Source organism: Panthera onca, chromosome A2 (genome assembly GCF_046562875.1).
Source record: "Panthera onca isolate mPanOnc1 chromosome A2, mPanOnc1 haplotype 2, whole genome shotgun sequence".
NCBI classification, from domain to species: domain Eukaryota; kingdom Metazoa; phylum Chordata; class Mammalia; order Carnivora; family Felidae; genus Panthera; species Panthera onca.
The window spans coordinates 26719504-26735585 of record NC_138340.1 but is presented as its reverse complement, the minus strand read 5'-3'; the positions used below and the strand labels follow the sequence as shown (position 1 = coordinate 26735585).

The 16082-nt window shown below is 37.6% G+C and overlaps 1 protein-coding gene across 24 annotated transcripts in view; it reads left to right on the top strand.

Annotated features, from left to right (window-relative positions):
• CFAP20DC (CFAP20 domain containing) overlaps positions 1-16082 on the top strand; it is a 239585-nt gene that overhangs the window by 150831 nt on the left and 72672 nt on the right. For 19 of the 24 annotated variants that reach the window (XR_009609729.3, XR_009609730.3, XR_009609728.3 and 16 more), the window contains 2 exons: positions 1510-1841; positions 11240-11614. Coding sequence is in view for 20 of the 24 variants with exons in the window: in XM_060631448.3 (XP_060487431.3) it covers positions 1510-1841; positions 11240-11614 (707 nt within the window). In the remaining 4 variants the exon portion in view is untranslated. Of the gene's footprint in view, positions 1-1118; positions 1227-1509; positions 1842-11239; positions 11615-13716; positions 13853-16082 lie in introns of those variants that run through there. The other 5 variants (XM_060631462.3, XM_060631457.3, XM_060631460.3 and 2 more) reach the window with 3 other exon arrangements.

The window sequence follows — 16082 nt, the reverse complement described above, 5'->3', positions numbered from 1 at the left end:
TTTACAAAGCATGTGCTATGTTCTTAGCACCACGCGAAAGACTTTGCTGTCCCAAAGAGGACAGCCCAGTGAATCTGTTTATTACACCTGCTCACGGCACACTGACCCAGGAGTCTCCACATGCCCTGTGAATGTGGTCTGATGACATAGATTCAGCCTGCTGTTGGCCATTTACCTACAGAAAATGTGAAAGCCTTGTCCCTTGTAGGAGTTCCCTAAGAAATGTACATTTGTTACTCTTTCTATAGGCAAGTTATGTTATATAATGATAGTGCTAAGTTACACAACCAGTGAATACATTATGCTGAATACAATTTCATTTGTGCCATTAATGTTATTTTTATTAAAGGTCTTTTCTTTGTTGGTTTCCTGATGTAGGCTTTAGAGTTTCAAGTCAGCAAATCTTGGTTACTTTCCTTGTGAAGATAAATGTAGCCAGATTCCAGAGTCAGGATAAAATGACCATGTCCACATTTTGGTTCTGCTGAACGCAGATTTTTGTAAGATTTTCACCATTGACATAATGTAGGAGGGAAAAAAGTAAATTTTAAGGAAAATAGACTAAGTTGAGAAAATGTGACTTTTTCCTGCCATCATTCTAAAGAAAATAAGCATGCTTTTAATGATATTCATTGTAAATATTTGTTCCAATTTGCCTGGATCATAGCTATAAAAATCTACCTCAGTGTTACATAAAAGATTAAACTATGTTATACACCTGAAACTAATGTGACATTGTACATCAACTCTACTTTTTAAAAGATTTTTTAAAGTTTTGATATAAATGTATCTCAGTGGTGTAGTATTCAGTATTTTTAACAAAAACAATGTTGTGCAAAAAGATTTTTGTATGAAAACATTCCCTCCTATAGTTAAACATAAAGAACTTTTTCACCAGCAGAAATCACCAGTCACATTAACAAGTATTTCTGTGGATTTACTATTACTTGAAAAGTCTATTCAGTTTAGTCTATGAATTGCCCCCGCTTCAGTCAGTGAAAGGGAAAAGAAAAGCCTGTTAACCTCTTCATGGTTTCCTCTCCTCCATGATTTATAATCTGAACAATGCCCAGATATTTTATTTAAAGAAACGTGTTAAATGCCCTGCCCTCCTACAGGTAAAAGAAGATATTAGTTACTCAAACGCTTTTAAATTTGGAAGATTTCCTCCCCCCTGGAATATCAAATTGATGAGGCTGTGCTATAAAGAGCTTGCTGCAAGACAGGTGATAATTATTTCAGACTTATAAATTTCCCGGCCGGTACTTCAACTCAGATGGAGAGAAAGTGCAAATGAGTTGCCCATAGCTGTAGGCTTAAATGTTTAGCAGGTTACAGGATAACAGCAGGTTATCCTGTTACAGCAGGATGTGGATAGATTGCATTCCTTGACTTCTACATTATTTAATAAATCCCTGTTTCAACACAAGAAATTTTGAACTAACCACCTGCCTAATATAACACTTCTGGAACACTCCTCTAATTTTTGTCATCTTTTTCAAATGTCAGATGAGTGGATATTTCCTGAAAATGATCACATTTCCCATTTGGCGTCCAGCAGACAGTCTCTCCTTCTAGATGAGGACTCCCGCCACGCTTCACACCTGTGGCTAGAAGCCAGCAAGGAAAGTGAACGTGACCAACTGGCAGAGAAAACCCAGGCTGTTCCAAAGAACATTTTCACTTTTTCATCAAGACCGCGATCAGCACCTCATGGAAAAACTCAAACTCTGTCCCCAGAGGGGTGCCCATTTATTTTGGATCTAAAAGAGGATACCAGTGTGACAAGGAGAGACACTGAATCGGAGGATGATTTTTATGGCGGTGACAGCAGCGAAGAGGTAACACCGCTTGATAAGTGCAGTCGTTTTAAAACGCAGTTGTTGCATTAGCTCCAATGAGCGCTAAAACCAGTTGAAATGAAAGAGGAGAAATCAACTGCTATTTATAAAAATGCAGCAGATTTCAGTGTCAGTCAACAGTTGCCTCAGGTTGTTATGGTAACTCTAAATTGCTGCCTTTTTTATTAGCAGTCAGCCAATTTCATTTTTAATTATGGAAACCAGTTTTGGGGTTGTTTTTTTTTTTTGCTTTAATTTTTGCCTCACAGAATGAGAAGTAACACGCAGTTTAGTTGTATGATGGCGAGACCAGTAAGACATTGAGAACACGTTGTTCTGGCTCTCTGGGGGAATTGTGCTGCAGTGGCCAAGCATTCCGAATTGACAGTTTTCTGGCTTCCTTACTCCCCTGCCATCTCTCCACCTTAGACCTATTAGGACTCATTATTTTCCATATGGTCCCAGAATTTCAAGAGTTGTGCCAATTAAAGTCTAGATAATGAATCATGGATTAGTGCTGGGACTTGCCTTACCCAGGGTTTTCTGTTTGCGGTTATTTAGAATACAAACATATCTTACAAATTGGTAAATTCACATAAAGTTTAAAAAAAAAACAACTCGTTATAGACCAAATGGAAAGTAGTTCTGAAACATTTGCTTAAAACTTAATCCAGTAACTCTTTTTCCCCGTATAAAATGAATTTATTTGTGAAGTTCCTTTAGTTTTGTGCTCTAATGATAGGCATTCATATTTTCTGTGAAAAATAATTATCTTAAAAGCAGATTACAGTCAAGTTACGGTTTAGAGAAATTATACAAATCATTTCTATATTAAAGTTATATAATAATTATTATATCTAATAAATTATATAATAAATATATTTATAAATATAAATATATTAGATTATATGTAATATAATGCTTATATAATAATAATTAGAAAAAAATTTTGTGTATGCTTACAAAAAAAATTTTTTTTCAAGTTATAACTCAAGGATCCCCATTCGGACAGTAGCATGCAGGTTAGGTTCAGAGCTCCTACCTTCAGAGCCAGTTGAGAATGTGATGAGAGTATTCAGGCAGTAACTATGGTGTTTTGCAACTTTTAATGAGTTTCCATAGCAAAGTGCATGGGGGAATCCTTTTTCTATAATATGTGCTTCTGAGTGTGGTGAAACTATTAGTCATACCAAACAAACCTACTATAAATCCCTTTTTGCATAAATACTATATTTGATGCCAGCATATCAAATTGTGCTCAGGACGTCTTTGTCCCTTTCACCCTGAATAACGTTAAGGTATAAAAATTATAAAATAGAGATTTGCCTTCAGCATCTAGTATCTCCTCCATCCCAGCTGTCAATTCTTCTGCAGTCTTAATTGGCTAGTCTGATAAGTTAATTAATATCATTTCATTAACACGATAGCCCATCCTTTTCCCATGTGCACAGCACCATCTTTCTTACCTAAACCAAAAGAATTCCTGTAATGGTGGAAATTTCATGGCAGGTGGGAATTATTAGTTCCTTCCCTGGAAAACTTTGAGAGAAGTTTTATGGGAAACTGCCCTTTAAATATCACGACATGAGGAACTTACCTCTTCTGTCTGTATGAAGGAAAAGTCTTGACAAGAAGCAATAGAGCTTCATGGGAAAATGAATACTAGTTCTGAATATTTTAACTTGTTATCACTTTATGTGCTTTCTTTTGCTATTAGCTACTCCTTACATTTTTCATTGTTTATTATGCAGACATATGCTAATTACCAACTATACAAAATCGAAAATAAATGTATCATGCATTACCCAAGCTCTGAGAGGCATAGCTATCTAGTCACCCCTGTGCCATGACCATCAAAATGACCAGTAGCATACGGCTAGAGCCTATACTCGGACCATCTCATTGCTAACACTGGTCCTGGCCCACCTTTAGTGGGAGCCTGCTAACAGTGGCAGCCAGAGAGAAGGGCAGAAGCCTTGTCATATACAGGCTTTAGGGTTTGTTGTTAGAGGCAAGAACAAGACACAAACTAAAATAGAAAACATGACCAACAAAAATGTCGGGTTGTATTTAAATGAGTTCTAGAATTTGTGATGATCCCTTCTTTATCAAATTGTTTTGTTTGGGGCTTTTTTGGTCATTTCTTTTTCTGTAGGATTACTTCTCCCATTTATTAATTGTGTAAGTCAATGGGAAATTGGATTACATATTTCAAATGTTTATTTACATATAGTCTTCGAAGAAAAATCAGTTCGGTTAGTTTAGGCATCCTTACTATATTAGTTGAATTATTTGAGAACGTTATATCCTTAGAGTAACATAATTATACTTAAGGAAAACAATGTTATGTTATAAATAACGGTGGAAAAATGAGTATAATTACTTACTTACTATGCTTTAGGTTTGTAACTTGTAGTTAAAAGACTTTATTTGATGGTAGACCATTGAGTATTTTTAAAGGGAAATTAGGTATATTCAGTAGTATGTAAACTAAGCAAAATCAAATCGTGTTATTATGATAGCTAGAGGGAAAGTACACATACAATAGTAAAGGCTAATTAAAATAAGCTTTCAGTGATATATTGATTTTGTAATTTAAGTGCCTATTCATTAATTCACATCTGAGATCTTCATTAGTGTGAGAGCCTCAAAATTATAAGTTTTCTTTTTTTGCATATGCTCTTCTCTTTGCTGTACTATATATTTTATTCCCTAGGCAGCCATGTATACTAATATTTCTGATACTCAATTAATTTTGAGTTTGTACTTCTTATTTGAAAAGCACACTATGGAAATATATAGCTATAAAATCAAGACTACCATGTAAAGTGAATTATCCTTGAAAGCTCCTTTCACACTATTGCAGCATCTGAAAGGAAAAAAAGCCTGTTACTGTTATCATCTCTACATTGTATTTTATGCCATTATTCCCAACGTGGCTTTGAGTATACGCCTGGTTTACAACTTGAGATAGTTAGCTTTATATTAATATTTTATTACTCCCCTAACTTAATTTTTCATTTGGAAATACCATCATTTTTTTCCCCAAAACTCTGGCTGTGTATCACACACTAAAGTAGATACTTGCAAGGCCAGGTAATTTGTCCTGTATCACAATCCAAATTGGAACATTAAACCAAAAAATTATCCATAGTTGGACATGAATTATGTAGACTGACTACTTAGAGAACTCAAATTAGCGGAAGCTTCCAGATCTTCTCCCCATCTAACTCCATAGAGGGCTGCAGAGAACAAATTCACCAACAACGGCGTAAAAGGACCCTTTTAGTCCTCCCTGTCAGCTTTCCCATTATTTTTGCTTTCAAGGTACTTTTTTGTTAACACTCAGCAGTTAAGCTGTTTCGTTCTATTTTTTTCCTGATAGTTTAGATTTCTGAGTTCGTCTACAAAACATTCACCCCTGTGCACTTAACTAATGAATTTGAATTACTTTCTCACACACACATGCATACACAAAATAGAAAGAATATTTACTCCATTTGAGGCTGCTTATAATTCTGTGTAGCCTTTAAAAACTTTTAAATGTCAATGTATGTGTTGGGGAAAAAATGGAAGGCCTCTATTTTGAATATATGGCCTTGCATTTTTATTCCTGTATATTATGAATTACAACATAACATATTCTGTAAACCTACTAGGCAAATTTAATACTTAATTTGCATGAGAAACTTTTTAAGGCTGTTCACATCTATATGTCTTTACTATTATCTTTAGAATTTTTTTTTAACATTTATTCACCTTTGAGAGACTGAGAGACAGAGAGACAGAGCACAAGCAGGGGGTGGTGGGGGCTAGAGAGAGAGAGGGAGACACAGAATCCAAAGCAGGCTCCAAGCTCTGAGCTGTCAGCACAGAGCCCTATGCAGGGCTCAAACTCATGAATGGAGAAATCATGACCTGAGCTGAAGTCAGACGCTTACCTGACTGAGCCACCCAGGAGCCCCTATATGTCTTTATTATTATCTTTTGAAGCTCTCTTCTTCTCTGCAGAAGTCACAGGTCCCTTGGTTCTTGTGACTTGGTTCTTCATTTTTGTAGGCAAGTAAAAACATTATAAAACTCTCGTCTGCTTAGAATATCATTATGCCACTTTTGCTAAAAGATAAACATCTTGCAGGTAAATATTTGATTGTGGATAGAGTTTCCACAAGAAATCTTTAAATTGTTATCAGCTAAAAGAGCATGAAGTCTTAACTTATAGAAAAATATGTTTCTGTCTTAAACAAAGGAGTCTCATCATTTTCCCCAAATATTCACATGATGGTGTTTGCCCATCCCGTAGAGTCCTTCTAACTTCTGCTATGATTTGTCTGTGAAGCATCATTGGCTATAGGTAAAGATATTTACAAAAATAATTTCCCCAACCCCTTTTAATATCAAGCATGTTGCAGATTAATTACCTGTTAGAAACACTTACATCTTCTTTTCGTTTTACTTCCTTATAAACTAGTTAGTAAAATGCATTATAAGTTACCACTATCAGTTATCTTTGCCACCCAGAGAGAACTGTATTACTTTAATAGTTTCCTGTAAAATTCAAGAGGTGGAAGTAAAAATACTTCTTGGGGCTGGTTGTTAGTGAAGACCTTTAAGATACATTTGAGTGGTCAATCTTATTATCATCAAAGAAGATAATAATCTTTTTTTAAGATTTTATTTATTTTTATTAGAGAGAGAGAGAGCACGAGTGGGGATGAGGGGCAGAGGAGAGAAAGAGCGAGGGGGAGGGGACAGAGAGAAAGAGAGAGAGAGGATTGCAGGCAGGCTCCACACTCAGCATGGAGCCTAATGAGGGTCTCAATTCCACAGCCTTGGGATCACAACCTAAGCCGAAACCCAAGAGTGGGACACTCAACCAATTGAGCCACCCAGGTGCCCCTTAAGATTTTTTAAAATCTTTATTTATTTATTTATTTTGAGAGAGAGAGAGAGAGAGAGAGCAGCAGAGATAGAGGAGAGAGAGAATCCCAAGGAGGCTCCATGCTGTCAGAGCAAAACCTGACATGGGGCTCCATCCCACGAACTGTGGGAACTTGACCTGCGCAGAAATCAAGAGTTGGACACTTAACTAACTGAGCCATCCAGGTGCCCCAAGATTTTAGTTTTAAGTAATCTCTGCATGCGTGTGGCTCGAACTCATGACCCTGAGACCAAGAGTCACATGCTCCTCCCACTGAGCCAGCCAGGTGCCCCAAGAAGAAATTATTTTCCTCACTCTGTTATGACTCATGTCTTTAACTGTATCTATGTAAATAATTGTGCTCTTTAGGTGACAATGGAAGTATATACCTATATCATCTCTATTGGCTGCTAGCGCTAATGTCCCAACTAAAAGATGCTGTCAGTTCATACATTTAGTCACTAAAACATTGGACAAAAGTAAAAACTCCTGCTGGCTCCACCTCAATTACAAATTCAGAACTGCCATCAAAGGTGTGTTTGGAATATTGCAGACATGTTTTTTTATAGAACTTTTAAAAATGTTATAGATGTTTTTTCACGGTGGGCTGAATTAAAAAATCAATTGAAATATAAATAAATATGATTATCCACTTTCACAAAGGCTAAAACAGAGTTCCATCCTGACTCACTCAACATTAAAGTTTTGATACAAAGAGCCTGGGTCCCATCTGCTCCAAGTAGGTGGCCCTCAAGAGTCATTAAAATTATCTTTTTAAAATTACAGCTCAGCAAGAACAATCCATTCTGTGCGTCCAGAAATTATTGTCCAAATGCCCATCTGCATGTCCTTTTAAGAAACATAGTTCAGCAGAGGAAGTGCTGGTCCTTGGGGAAATCATTCTCATCTTCAGCGTACATATGCTGTGCTACAGTTAATCAGGCAAACTCTATTGATGTTCCCAGCACTGGGGCGTGATTGAATATTTAACAAACAAATGCCTCTGAGCCCAGAAGACAAACGGTTCAAGAGATTTGGGACTTTTAAAAAAAATATATTAAGTTAAATCAAAAGCATTTTGTATTTGTTCTTCTGAGAAACAGATGAACAGATGATTGGAATGTGAAAATGGCATGACAATTTCTTTACCACTCTGACAAATTATATTCAATTGCTGTACAGGTTTTCAGTAGCTGAGTGATAAACCAAAGGGGAAAGAGTGGTTGTTTTTCAATCAGGTCGTAGTAAGCTAACTTCTAATGCATATAACAAATGCATATGTTATATAAGAAAAAATTAATCAAACAGCATGTCGAGCCCAAAGGTATTACATTTACGAAATCAATAAATATCATCTATATGTATATCATCTATTTTAGTAAATCAAAGTGTTGCTAAAGAAAGGAATAGGGCTTTGCCAGTGTACCACTCCTAGAAAATACATTACTAGGTTTTATTCTCTATTTATTTCCTCCCTAAAAGAGAAGCCGACCCAATTTAAATCAAAGTATTATTCTCCTATATCTCTTGCCTTTCTCGTTTATCCTAATTCCCTTTCAGAATCTGGGGTAAACCAGAATTGGTTCTGGGGCAGCCAAAGTAAGCAAGCCTTTTTCTCTCTGCCCAGATTCTCCAGTTATTTATCTATTCCATATATTTAAAATAGCATAGAAACAATACCGTGGAAATACAGTACAACCAGGAGAATGCTCACCAGGGAATACAGCTAAATCTGTCCTCCTCAGCCCATCTCCCAACCAGGGCATATCTTAGGGAAAATGTGAGATGAATGTCCATACACAGCTCATCAGTATTTCTGTGTATGTAATCACCACTCATGCCAAGCAAAAAGAAATAATTTTACACCTGAGTAAACTACTGGGGGGGAAGAAAAGGCTGTACTCTGACCCACCCACAGGTGCAAAAATAGACTTCTTATAATAATTTTATTTTTAAAGTGTTTTTAAAATGATGTAGCAAACATCTAACTTTTGATGCATCCCTCTAAATTCTCATAATAGTACATCTGAAACTTTTGGAATGATATTTACTGCCTTCTACCTTATGAAATTATTACTTTTGTAGGTATCTATCTCTCTGCTTTATGCTTTTTTTGCCTTTAAGACTTTGTGCCTCCCGAGGTCAGTGCCCATGTTCTTACCTGTGTATCTTATATGGTGCCTAGAAAATGCCTTCCTCATAGAAGGAGCTTAATAAATATTTTATTGCAAAAGCTCCTAACTTCTGCCCATGTCATATACAAAATGGAATCCCAGAGTGATCCAAAGATTGTGGCCCAAAGATGCATAATTATACCTTCTGTGCTTAACCAACCTATTTTTAAGGCCAATCTGTTTTAAATAGATGGTACATGTTTTTATTATTTATTGAAATATGATGGAAATGAATTAGTAGAGGGTCTTTTGTTCAAAGAAATCCCACTGCCAATTGTATATAACAATTATAGAAAATTAAACAAGAGTTGTTTTTTTTGTTTTTTTTATTTTTTTAACATTTATTCATTTTTAAGAGACAGAGTGTGAGTGGGGGAGGGGCAGAAAGAGGGAGACACAGAATCCAAAGCAGGCTCCAGGCTCTAAGCTATCAGCACAGAGCCCAACAAGGGGCTCAAACCCACCAACTGTGAGATCATGACCTGAGCCAAAGTCGGACGCTCAACCGACTGAGCCACTCAGGTGCCCCTGTTGTTTGTTTTTTTTTTAAGTTAGAGAAGAGTTAGCACTATCTAGCAGCGAGACTGAATTAAAATCTGTTCCAGGGTCACCTGGGTGGCTCAGATGGTTGAGTGTGAGACTCTTGATTTTGTCTCAGGTCATGATCCCAGGGTTGGGATCCACACTTCTCTCTCTCTCTCCCTCTGCCCCTCCCCTGCTTAAGCTCTCTCTCTCTCTCTCTCTATATATATATATATATAAATTAAAAACAAAAAAAAAAGATTAAAAAATACCAAATTTGGGGAATAACTAGATGTTTGGTTCTTTGTGGCTACAAATGGAAGAATAGGGAATAGCTTACTGAAACTGAATGTAAGATACATATTCTAAGACATCACATAATGTCTTTAAAATGTACTCTGCTTTTATTGATTTTTTTTCTGTCCTCAGTTTATCATTTTAATATCCTTTTATTACATATTTACATGTTTAATATCTATTTATTGCATATTCACATATTTAAAGTTTACTTTTATTTATTTTGAGAGATAGATAGTGAGTGGGGAAGGGACAGAGAGAGAGGGAGACAGAATCCCAAGCAGGCTGCACAGCTCAGAGCCCGATGTGGTGAACCCACAAACCATGAGATCATGACCTGAACCAAAATCAAGAGTCAGAGGCTTAACCGACTGAGCCACCCAGGTGCCCCTACATAATTTAAATACTTAAATAAATAAGACAAATTGGAAAAGTCTACCATGGCACGTATAAGCAATGATTGCACTAGTTTGTTTTTAAAAAAAATTATTTTAAGTTTATTCACTTTTGAGAGAGAGAGACAGAGCGTGAACAGGGATGGGGGGGAGAGTAGACACAATACAAAGCAGGCTCCAGGCTCTGAGCTGTCAGCACAGAGCCTGACTCGAGGCTCGAACCCATGAACAGTGAGATCATGACCTGAGCGTAAGTCGGACACTTAACCGACTGAACCACCCAGGTGCCCCTGCACTAGTTTGTTTTTAAATTTCTTATTTTATAGCAGAAAAATCTACCAAATGAAATAGCCCTGAATTTCTCATTTCCATTATTTATTTTCACAGCCATTGATTTTATGTTTGCAGTTCGTCCTTTCTCAGATTTAAAATTTTTAATTTTTGCTTTCCCAGGGATAACCCCAGAACTACATACTTGTAAATTTCATGTTGCTTTCCTTTTTAGCTTTCCAAATAATTGTATTTAATGATGCTCATGTCTTATGGAAAAAAAATAGCTATAATTGAAATTTTCATGTAAGAAAAATATTTCACAAAACATGTTTATTACCTGTTGCTCTTGAAGAATAAAACTTCTCTACAATAGTATAAGAAAAAGGTACTTTGATAGGCCAATTTGTTTTTAGATAGAGTAACATTTCCCTGCCTAAATAAGCTAAATTAGTTCTAGCTCTTTCTCTTCCCATGGACTTAGCTTATTAGAAAGTCAAAGTATATAATTCTAAAGTAACTTCCTATGGATCCTCTTCTTTCACATGCTTTCTTGAAACGCCTATAATTTTGGTGACTACTTCCTATATGCCTTATCAAGACCAGATACCATCTAGCAGGGTATCTTAGCAAACGATTTATACCTATTTGCATTGCATTGCTGTTTTTAGTTACTTATATTTTTATTGCAGAATAAAATAGGATAGCTATACTTTTGCTTTTGTTCAGAGAATAAGTGAACTTATTAAAAACTGTTCTCACTAGCTTCTTCACCATAAATTTTGGCTCAAAATAGTTTCACTTTGTTCCCCTACGTAGGGTAGCTACAGTATCCAGGGTTCCTTGGGCCCAACAACTAGCCCTTCAGGGTTAACTCAGTTAACAGTAGAGAGCACGCGGGGGACGGCTACAAGGCGGACAGATACAGGACCTCTAAAAAGCGTCTACGCAGAAGCAAGAGCATCAGAAAGCCAGAATTCCTTGGCGAAGCAGATAGATAGAAAAGACTTTCAAACGAGTTTGGTGCCTACACCATGCCGTTCTCCCCCCAGAAGAAGTGAATCCTCTCAGAAAACTCCAGATGCTGTTATCAAAGCAAAGGACCTACCAGCCCATCAAGTACCAACTTCAATAAACAAAACGTCCCTAAAGGAAATCTCGGGAGAAAAGCTGAGACCGATTCCTGAAGTAGCTGTAAGTGGTTTCGCTCTGGTCTGCAGAGGCCGGCAGCACATCCTGCTGTGTTTCTGTTCTGTTCCATTTTGCACACATTTTCAGCAGTACCTATTTTTCATCATTTGGGTGATCAGTAATGTATTTGCCTTCGTATTCGGATGTGTTGTAGCTCAGTAGCAGCAGCTGTTAAAAGAGTATATTGCACATCCCAGTGATAATAGAATGCCTCTTGTTTTTAATGAGAAAGATAATTATCATCATAGTTATTTTTTTATTTCCCAGTTACTTCTCATAATTTTAGTTATCACTGCCTGCAAATTACAAACGAAGATCTTATTTTTTGAGCCAAAGGCTTGCCAGTAAAATTGACAGATTTTCGATAACAATCTACATTAGGAGCCATAAAAACATCATTATTCTATTCACTTTCTGGTCTCTTTGCAGCAGTTCCCCCAAATAATAAATGGCATGAGTGAAGGTTAACCATGGAGTAGTGTCATTGAAGAAATCCCTAGGCTAGTTTGGTGGCTATATTCATGTCCATCAGATTGATTTTCTTCCTTCCTATGTTAGTACTTTTCTTCCTTCAACCCCCCCCAGAGCTGCACTTAGAAACCAGAGAACAAATGAAGCTCTGCAGAACAAATGAACTTATATTCCATCTTTTTAAGGTTATTTCTTTATTTTGAGAGACATAGAGCACACGAGCAGGGGAGAGGCAGAGAAAATCCCAAGCAGGCTCTGCACAGCCAGGCAGAACCCGATGTGCGGCTTGAACCCTTGGACCGTAAGATCATGACCTGAACTGAAGTCAAGAGCCAGATGCTTAACCCACCGAGCCACCCAAGCACCCCAGTATTTCACTTTTTTTAAACATTAAAGGCTTACTCTATTTGTCATATCCTAAGTATTCTGTATGTGTTATACTGTAAAGCTTTGGCTCAATTATGTTCTAAGCAATTTAGGGTGGACTATTCACTCACACAAGGAACACACACGTACATCATCATTAACAAAATAGAAACAGCTAATATTTCTTAGCATTGACCATGCCAGCCCCTTTTTCCTGAAGTATTTAATCCTCACAATGACCAGAGAGGTGAAGACCTTCATCCTCGTTTTCCAGATGAAGAAACCGAAGTTCAGAATGGTTATGCACTGTGTTCAAGGGCAGCAACTAGTTAGTTGACGAGTTAGAACTTGAAGCTGAGTCCAGAAATGCTGCCTGTGTCCACCACTCTGGGCCACATAAATACATGCTGACTCTTCTCTAAATGGTGGCCACTCCTCAAGAAAGATCCAGATAAAACCGGAATGTGCATTCCTCTTATTTCCCACATTTGTATGCATGTGTGCATGCATGCACACAAGAAAGTAGTAAATCACCTAACATAATGAAAATGGATTTGTTGTATGGTGGTTTAGGATAAAAGTTGTCAGGATTATTTTTGCATGTTTCTCATTTTTTTTTTTTGAAAATAGTTCCAAAACAAATATTCTACCTAACTGTAATTTTTTTTCTTTGGTGTGCTAACAAGTGGAATACAGCTAATAAACTAACCTGACAGATTTATTCTACAATGGTGCTCCACTTGGCTGGGCTGCCAAAAACCAGAGCCAAAGCAAGTCTTGAAGAAGTCTTCCAGTCCATTTTCCCCTAATCTTTTTGCCACCACCCTTCTACTAGGTAAAATCTGTCATCGTAATATAGCCAAAAGATTGTTTATTTTTTATCTTTCCATCTTTCTGTGGAAATAAAACCAGAGCACAAAAAGCACCTTGGGAGCTGGAGGCACAAATGGACTTTAAGTAGCTGGCCACTCAGCCAAGGACTTTAAGTAGCTGGCCACTCACCCAAGTCGACTGCCTGAAAAATAGCGCTCTAAGATAATACCAGGGAATAATGAAAGGTTGGAGAGAGAGTAAGGCACTTTCCTTACCCATCCTGTTAATTTAAGAGGCTTTTAGGAAAAGCCAGTATGCAGACACCATTTGGGTTGTCTCAAGAGACCCTTCTCACAGCTGCTCACTGCCAATTACAAAGCACAAACCTGACACATGTCCCTTCTGCATGGGAGCCCTCTGTACAGCATTCCATTTTTTATTATTCCATTTTACAGCTAAGGAGACTGACAGAGTACTCCCTTCAAGAGGATCAAAGAGGGAAGGAGCTTCATCTTTTGTTGAGGGGATCAAGGCACAAAGGCACTGCTTACCATTTGTGCAGAGAGGTTTGACCTCCGTGTCAAAATTCAGGTTAATACAATGTGATCTCTACAACCCACATGATCACTGCAATCTGCGGCTTGCATTTGTGAATGTGGTAACCTCAATTTAATAGGGTGTAAAATTATTGAAGGCATAGGCACCTTGCCCCATTTCAGGGTGAATTTACGATGGGAATGGAGTGTTCTTCCAATGTTCTTCCTTTAAAAAGGAAATTCATGGTCATAGTGAAAGGGTGCTAATACCCGACGTTCTCTCCACTTAATAGCTGCAGCTAAGAATCTGTGAAAACAAGTTTCCTCAAGAGTGCTGTGTGTTGCTAACTCTGTGAAAGGATTTTTTTCCCCAGGTCCCAGAAAACCATGGTGGTGACTTTTGTCTTAATAATTCACTAATATTTACTTCACACAATACAAAATTCACCATTTTTTAGTGCATTCACAGAGTTATGCAACCATGACCACTAATCCTAGATCACTATTATCACCCCAAAAGAAACTCTGTTCCCATTAATAGTCATTCCCCATTGCCTGCTTCCCCCAAACTCCCAGAAACCATTAATTTATTTCCTGTCTCTATGGATTTGCCTGTTCTGGACATTTCCTATAAAGGAAATCAGACACAGTGTGCCCTTTTGTGTCTGACTTCTTTGATTTAGCATGATGTTCTCAAGTTCTTTCTATGTTGTAGCTTTCCATTTCTTTTTATGCCTGAATAATAATCCATTATGTGGGTGTGCCATATTTGCTTATTCATCTATCAGTTGATAGTTGGTTGTTTCCACTCTTTGGCTATAATGAAAGATGCTGCTATGAACATTCATATGCACATTTTTGTGTGGACATATGTTTTCAGTCCTCCTGGGTGTATACCTAGGAGTGGAATTGCCAGGTCATATGGAACTTTACATTTAACTTTTGAGAAACTGCCAAACTGTTTCCCTAAGCAGCTGCACCATATTACATTCCCACCAGCAAAGCAAGGTTGGGGGATTTCTCCACATCTCGGTCAACACTCGTTATTGTCTGCCTTTTTCATTTCAGCCATCCTAGTGTGTAAAGTGGCATCTCCTTGTGGTTTGGGTTTGCTTTTCCCTAATGACTAAAGCTGTTGAGCATCTTTTTGTACACGTATCAGCCCATTTGTATATCTCCTTTGGAAAAACACCTATTCAGACCTTTGGCCTATTTTTTCATTGAATTATTTGTCTTTGTAGTATCCAGGTCTAGGAGTTTGGATACAGTTTCTTAGATACATGATACGCAAGTATACTCTCCCATTCTGTAACTTGTCTTTTCATTTCTTTGGCTATCTTTTGAAGCAATAGAAGTTTTTTCATTTTGGTGAAGTCTAGTTTATTTATTTCTTCTGTTGCTTATGCTTTTGTGTCATATCTAAGAATGGTTGCCTGATCCGAGGTCACAGAGTTTATTCCTATGTTTTCTTCTAAGAATTTTATAGTTTAACTCTTTTTAAAATTTTTTTTTCTTTTATGTTTTATTTCTTTTTGAGAGACAGAGAGAGACAGAGCATGAGCAGAGGAGGGGCAGAGAGAAAGACACACACAGAATCCAAAGCAGGCTCCAGGCTCTGAGCTGTCAGTACAGAGGCCAGAGTGGGGCTCGAACTCCCGAACTGCAAGATCATGACCTGAGCTAAAGTTGACGCTTAACAGACTGAGCCATTCAGGCGCCCCAGAATTTTATAGTTTAACTCTTAAATTTTGTGCTATGATCCAGTTCTGGCTGATTTCTGTCTACAGTGGGAATAGAGGTTCAACTACATTTTTTTTTTTAATTTTTTTTTTCAACGTCTTTTATTTATTTTTGGGACAGAGAGAGACAGAGCATGAACGGGGGAGGGGCAGAGAGAGAGGGAGACACAGAATCCGAAACAGGCTCCAGGCTCCGAGCCATCAGCCCAGAGCCTGACACGGGGCTCGAACTCACGGAGCGCGAGATCGTGACCTGGCTGAAGTCGGACGCTTAACCGACTGCGCCACCCAGGCGCCCCTCAACTACATTTTTTTGCCTGTGAATATTCACTTGTGCCAGCACTGTCAGTTGAAAGACTGTCTTTTCCCATTGAATTGTCTGTCACCCTTTTTGAAAATCAGTTGACCGTGCATGTAAAAGTTTATTTCCGACTTCTCAGTTCTATTCTGTTTATCTATATGTCTGTCTCTATGCAGTACCACACTGTCTTGATTCCTAGTTTTATAGTAGGCCTTTGAAATCAGGAAGTGTGACCCCTTCAACTT